This window comes from Oculina patagonica, chromosome 4 (genome assembly GCF_052425735.1).
Source record: "Oculina patagonica isolate OP01 chromosome 4, crgOcupat, whole genome shotgun sequence".
Taxonomy (NCBI): domain Eukaryota; kingdom Metazoa; phylum Cnidaria; class Anthozoa; order Scleractinia; family Oculinidae; genus Oculina; species Oculina patagonica.
The window spans coordinates 45,651,331-45,658,409 of NC_135761.1; the positions used below are offsets into that span (position 1 = coordinate 45,651,331).

General features: G+C 39.1%; 1 protein-coding gene across 1 annotated transcript; it reads right to left on the reverse strand.

The window, feature by feature from the left end:
* Window positions 1–4,462: 4,462 nt before the first annotated feature.
* LOC144652638 (uncharacterized) lies at window positions 4,463–7,079 on the reverse strand. The gene is made up of 2 exons (XM_078512714.1): window positions 6,769–7,079; window positions 4,463–5,566 (listed from the first exon to the last, which is right to left on the reverse strand). Exon 2 carries the CDS (start codon window positions 5,540–5,542, stop codon window positions 4,916–4,918), a length of 627 nt encoding a protein of 208 aa, XP_078368840.1. The 5' UTR covers window positions 5,543–5,566; window positions 6,769–7,079; the 3' UTR covers window positions 4,463–4,915.

Sequence of the window (7,079 nt, forward strand, 5' to 3'; positions counted from 1 at the left end):
TTTGCGACCACTCCTTGTTGTTCAGCGGCTTTGCAATTTTTTTCTTTCCTTCATTGCTTCATTCCGTTTTAAATTTCTTCATTTCAGTTTCATTTCACGGGTTAATTGGCGTCGTCCCGTTTACATTGTTGTGAGATTCATCGAACTAAAAAAAATAATAATACACAATCCCTTTTGTATTGAAATTCACGGTTATCATGATTATCTCAATCATGCTTTGAACAACCGCTTCTCCTCTTTTATCACGTACATGTACACAGTGACTTTCATGAGAGGAAGTAGTTTATTCGATCGATTCAGTTTATTCTGTTCCATTATTTTTATCTTAAAAAAAATACCTTTGATTACGGAGCTCCTGGCCTAGGCCGCTATGGATTGTGCTAGTAAAAGAAGCATATAATGCTACTAGATATTGATAGCAGTGCCCGATTTTTTTCCAAATTATGTTAAAAATTAAACTATGCTTTTTTGATGCGATCATGAAATGGGACGTTTTCTCTGGTCTTGTATTTTTCTTTGACTTGCCTCCGATCGATCAATGTGAGCGGGTTCTGTCCTATCGGGCGGCTGCTCTTCTTATCGTATCTGCAAGTTGCTTCACGCTTTTTTGTTTCCTGTGAAAGCGCGAACTGGGACGTCGCAATCTTTAATTTTCTCCCGGTGTACCCAGTCATCTAAGAGACGAACGAGGCGGTACTGCGGTAACTCCCCCCCCCCCCTCTCCCAGACGAATGAAAATAGGCTGAACGATCGACAGAACTTAAATATAATCAATCATAACCAAACAAGTCATGAACCTGGCAACGTTCCCTTTAAAAATACCAAAAATATGCCGATTATGCTAGCAGGGCTACCTTTTTTTTTTAAAAAAAGTACAAAAATTATGCTCATTTTCCCAAATAATGCCAAAAATTATGCTAGCACAATCGACAAGGGCCTAGCTCCTGTGCGCGCCTTCGGCTCGCACGAGCGTAGCCCTATAGCTAATGAAAATTGGTAAAGCGGTCGAGCTGAAAAGTTTAAATTGTCTCGTACGTTCCCCAGTACGTACGCGCGTAAAAGACTCGGGACACGGTCTCCCGTAGCTAAAGGAAAGTCAGGAAACTACAAACTGAAAATAAAGCTCACAGGGCAAGTTAAAATACAGACAACGAGTAAAGTTACTCAGCGACACTACACAGCAAAACGTCTGAGATAATTATTATACAACTGCAGCTCTATTATTTTTGCCTTTTTTATATATGAGTGTATCGAAACCTCAGTGTATTAATTATCGCTCTCGTTCGACAGCTAAATAGTTTAATAAGTTTTAATTTTATTGGTCTAGTCGTATTTTCCGTAACTCTAAAAACGAGCAATTGACTTAGTTACTAACGACTGGATGTTTCAGTATGAAAAGGCGGGAAATTTGTTGCGCGGTGTTCACTGCGTAGAACATTTCCATTTCCTTCCAATTCCACTTATGACCCAGTCGCTTATGATCTAGTGAAAACTAGTTTGTCGGAGTAGCAAGCAAAAGCGGAAGCACAAACCAATCAAAATGTTTGCTTTCAAAAACAATGAGGCGCGTTTACACGACAGAGAAAATTAGGTACGGACCAGTCAAAAAATTGGCCGTGACCTTACCGCTTTTGTAGAGAAACAGTCGAATCAAAACGGGGCCATAGGCGCCTTTGGCCCCGTTTTGATTTGACTGTTTCTCTACAAAAGTGGTCGGGTCCGGACCATTTTTGCGACGGGTCCGTACCCAAATTTCTCTACCGTGTAAACGCGCCTAAATAGGCCCTCCAAGTAATTCCTTTCTGCTTGTGTCGACTCTGACAATCTAGCAAAGTTTTCACTGGATTATAAGCGACGGAGTCAAAAGCGGAATCGAAAAATCTGTCAACTACTCCGTCGGTTTGATTTCACTGAATCGTAACGCTCTGTGCTTCTAATAACGACTCCTCTTGCGACTCCGTCGTTAGTGAAAACCAGCCTTAATTATTGCACAGTCCCTAAATATTGATGCATATCTTTGAATGAATGAAATACTTTTATTAAAGTGTCTGAAGTATTTAGCTTAAAAAAAAAACTAATTGTGGACACTATTTACATTATTATATATCTAAGCTATTTAAAGTTAAAATATTTACACTTAAATTCTAAGAAGAAGAAAAACTGAAGAATCGTACTACATACATTAATAAATAAATAAATCAATAAATTACAATAGAATATAAAATTTTATCATAAAATTAGGTGAAAGATAAAAATTGCAGTTAAGAGTTAAAAATTAAAAATTTAAAAATGTATATCGGCTAGCTGCATATGTCACATTGACACTCAGTTTGTATAAGACGGGTGAGGTCTTTTTTTAAAATACTGTTTTTAAAACTCGTGACATTATGTTTTTCTCTATCACTGTGGTCTAGTTTGCTCCATAGATAAGGCCCGAAATATCGTAAAGAATGTTTTCCATAATGTACTGTGCGAAAACGTGGAATATTAAAATCAGCGTTCCTCAGACTATATCGTTTCGGGGCTGTATTAAATATTTCTGTTATATAAGTGGGCACAAGTCCGTGTTTTACTTTATACATTAGAATGGCAATGTTTTGTAGACGTCTTTGGTACAGACTTGGTAGACCTGCTCTTTTCAGTAGCTCACTGTAGGTCTCCGATTGGGATTTAAAGACTGCCCTGAGTGCGCGCTCTTGAACTCTCTCCATTTTCTTCTTATCGGATGATTTGCAAAAGTGCCATACAATATCACAATATGTAAGGTGAGGCAAAATACTAGATTTGTACAGCTGTAACTTTGCAGACCATGGAATTAGATTACGTAGTCTCATTAACACCCCAACCTTACAACTCGTTTTCTTGCAAATATCACTAATGTGTTCACTAAAGGTATCTTAAAAGCTTTATTGTGCACCCTTTATGTGCCCATCTAGAACTTAAAAAGAATATTCCCTGCCACTATGCCCTGCCCATTCCCACCATCACTTTAAGCTGAGACAATTTATAAACAGGAAAACAAGGCGGCTCTAAGTTTTTAGAGTAGATCGCTATATTATTTTTATAGTCGCTAACAGTTAAGAATTGAAATAAGTCATCTTCTTCTTATTAAGCTACTTCTATCAATTGAACGCCCTTAAGGGGCGGGGGGACTATAGACACCTTTTCTGTCTCCATAAGATGTTCTGTTTATAACGTCTTTACTTTACTTTACGTATTAATGTAAATGATAGTAAGGTATTAATAGTTATTATATTATCATTAGTTAGTATTCACACAAGTTTAATGACAGGTTTCGATGGAAAAACATATTTCATCTTGTTTGAATTAATAGCGTGTATGAACAAAGTTTATGAATGTACGGTAAGTTCCGCTTGACTCAAAACTATACTGATTAAAGCAGCGTTCTACTGTGACTTGTTTTAGGCTGCGTTCACACTGGACCAGTTCTAAACGGCTCCCGTACGAGACCGAGATTGTTTCATCATGCATCTTTGTTGACATAGCGATTTGCTTATGTTGATCAGGTAGCGGATTGGTACCAGCCCGATCCCGTGTGAATAAATAAAACAGGTCCTGGTTTTAGAAATAAACTCTTTTTCAGTTCTCTCTCAACATAGTCAAAAGTGTGCAACCGTTGGCAAATTGACTGGTTAAGTGTGCAACCGTTGGCAAATTGACTGGTTTAAATAAAAAAAGCGTTTACACGAGGCTGGTCCATCTGGGGGCAAGAAAGGTTCTAAAACCAGGACCTGCTTTTTTGCAGGTCAAAAAGAACGGTCCGGATCGGAACCGGATTGACGGTACGGATAGCACGTCCCGTGTGACCACAAACCCTTTTCTGCCCATTGAACCGGTCCCATGTGAACGTGGCCTTAGGGCCTGTTTACATGATTCCGGAATGACTTTCATTCCGGAACGAAACTCGTTGCGGAATGAAGTTCGTTCTGCATTTACATGACAGAGCACAGGTAGCCCAAGCTCGATATATGAGTACAATAAATATGACCTTTGCATTGTTTCGTAATTCGATCGATTTGCATATTTATAAGGATTTGTATGGGGAAATAAATCTAGCCGAAAAGAACGAAAATATATCCGTTGAATTACAATAAAAAAGTACTCACCTTAACTCCTTTGTTGTTCCCTTTGTGTGCTGTGAGGTTTTTTAGCCGATTTAGCGCGATTCCAGTGAGTTTTAAGAGAGGAAGGCAGTGGAACTAAAACTCACTGGAATCGCGCTAAATCGGCTAAAAAACCTCACAGCACACAAAGGGAACAACAAAGGAGTTAAGGTGAGTACTTTTTTATTGTAATTCAACGGATATATTTTCGTTCTTTTCGGCTAGATTTATTTCCCCATACAAATCCTTATAAATATGCAAATCGATCGAATTACGAAACAATGCAAAGGTCATATTTATTGTACTCATATATCGAGCTTGGGCTACCTGTGGACAGAGTCGACCGGTTCAACCAAAGGCATTTTAACGTGTGTGGTTTTCGCGCGAGATCAAAACAAGGTGGCGCATGTTTCGCGCAAACATGTTTCTGTGCCCACTAATGGCCGTTTGTGCAATTTTAACGAGTAATTTGACCGTAGAGCTGCTTCTTTAGGCTAAACAGTAAATGCTATTACGTTTTTTCGCTCTGAATTCAAACTGTGGAGTCCGTGTCTGGTTTCGCGAGTTGCGGTTTCATCTTGGAACGAAATTGGTTCTGTGTTTACATGATACCAGAATGAAATGTCATCCCAAAACGAAACTTTCATTCCGGAATGAAAACCGGAATGAACTCATTCCGGAATGAGTTGACTTTCGTCTCGGTATCATGTAAACAGATACGGAGAAATGTATGGGGATGGAATGAACTCGTTCCGGAATGAAAGTCATTCCGGAATCATGTAAACAGGCCCTTAGACATGGGCACCAAACCAATAATTTGTGCTGCTTGAATCATCAAGGCAGCAGGAAAACGAACTGTCGACGTTTTCGTACCATCCAAAGTAGTCGGCATTGTAGACATGTACAGAACTTTCACTGATAAAGATTTCAAAGAAGCACTTTCCTAAGCTCAAGTCATGGTGAAACATCGAATCGCTATCCTGCCACCAGGCGACAGTGCAATGAGAGCAGTTCTGTCCTTTAACATTCATGTGGTCCATCATTTTGCAGACATTATGTCCATCAAAGCTTAATAAGTTGACCTGAGAGAAATTGCCTCTGACGTAGTCGCGATAATCGAACACTTCAGTGGGAAAGTTGCAAGTTATTCGCCAGTGGCTTGAAACAGCTCTAAGCTCTTCCATATGTTGCAAAGAGAGGCGGTACGCGTCCCAGTTAGGATTGCTTACGTTTAATGGCGCGTCACTATACAATGGAACTCTCATCAACTGCTTCATTTTTCTGTTGCGAATGCTTTGCGACATCACTAGAGTCCATGCCCAGCCGGGCTCGGAGGCCAGGTCACAAAACACTCTGACAGGATTGTTTCTGCTATCCCGGATGTCATAAAAACTTGAGGATCGGGCTCCGCTTCTCATCAAATCCAAACAACTTCTTGGCCACTGAGGATTAAACGCACAAAATTGGTCACACCATGGCATGACCAGTGTTGACATTTTTATTTTTACGAATAAAGCAACCCACAAAATTAATAAAGCCTTGTAAAAAGCTACGATAAATTTTTATCGATCTGAGTAAGTTGACTGAAAATTTGTCCTCAAAGTACACGAGGATGTTTTTTTATTAGCAGTTCATTGAAAGATGTGAGCGAGGCCCCACCTTCCTCAGTGTAGAAGAGAATCTCAGTATTAGAAATATAGGGAAGATTCGCACTTGCGGACAAGTATTAAAATGTGCCAACATTTTTGAGAATTTTTTTTAGTGGTGACAAGTTGTAAGAGACATCTTGAAGCGAACAAAAGGTAAGATTGTTAGTGCAATAGCGTAGCACTTGCTGCTGGTATCCTAATACATTTCTCCGGCCGCTTTGTGGCGGCAAAGCAAACAGGTGAAACACCAAATTCTGTTTTTTTCTTTTATCACGTGTGTACATAATGTGACTTTGTCGTTGTTACACGTCCCGCTAAACGTCCCTGCTACATTTCCTCTTGTGCTGACTACACATGATTGTCACGATTTTGACGATGTTGTTACGAGATGTCCCCTCCTGTGAAGGCACCTTAAAATGAGGAAATGTATCGCAAATACGAAGCGAACCAATCCTAAGACAACAGCCTCTTTGTTGTTTTACATTATCGGACAAGTTAATTGCCTCAAAAAAGTAGTTCGCACTTGTGTTTTGAAACAACTGACACTGACTAATAATGAAATCTACAAAATGTTACCAAAGTTATCCGCAACGGCAAGTGCAAATCTGCCCTGAGCTTAGACTTCTTTTTTTCTGAAAAGCATGTATACCGTAAGGTGACCATAATTTCGTATTTTGCACTCACCATGTCATGTCGTTTATTAAACGCAAACGACCGAGTTTTGTAATAACGTATTCATGATTAAATGAACTTTAATCAGAAAGAAATATTGACACAACAGAAATTAGAAGATTCACTTGTAACGAAATTGCAAAAAAAGCGTTGAAGATTTTGGGCAGCACAAATTTAATTATACTGTGAATCCAATGTTTGTTTTATATTCAACTATCAGTTTTACGTAATGAACAATGCCGCAACAACTTTATTAAATTAAAATCCACCCTTTGTTATAATAATAAGATTATTCTCTCCCAAATTAAATACATTTCACTAACCTTTTGTCTTGTCAATCTCCCGAATAAACTGCCCGGCTGACTAATAAAATTTTCTTCAAGAACTCCTTCGTCACTATTTATCTCGCAGAAGCCGCGTTCTCTAGCCGTTCGATGAAAATTGTACGATTTGCACGAAGCATGAGACAGACATTTGTGTGCACAAGAAATATATCCTTGAGTTTTAAAAGCTGCTATAACATAGCCAACCAAAGCGCGATCATACACGACAGGACCTTGGGCTTCACGATTAAGTTGATCAATGCCAAGACACCGAACGTACAACAACGTAAAAAGGGCTGATTGAACAATTT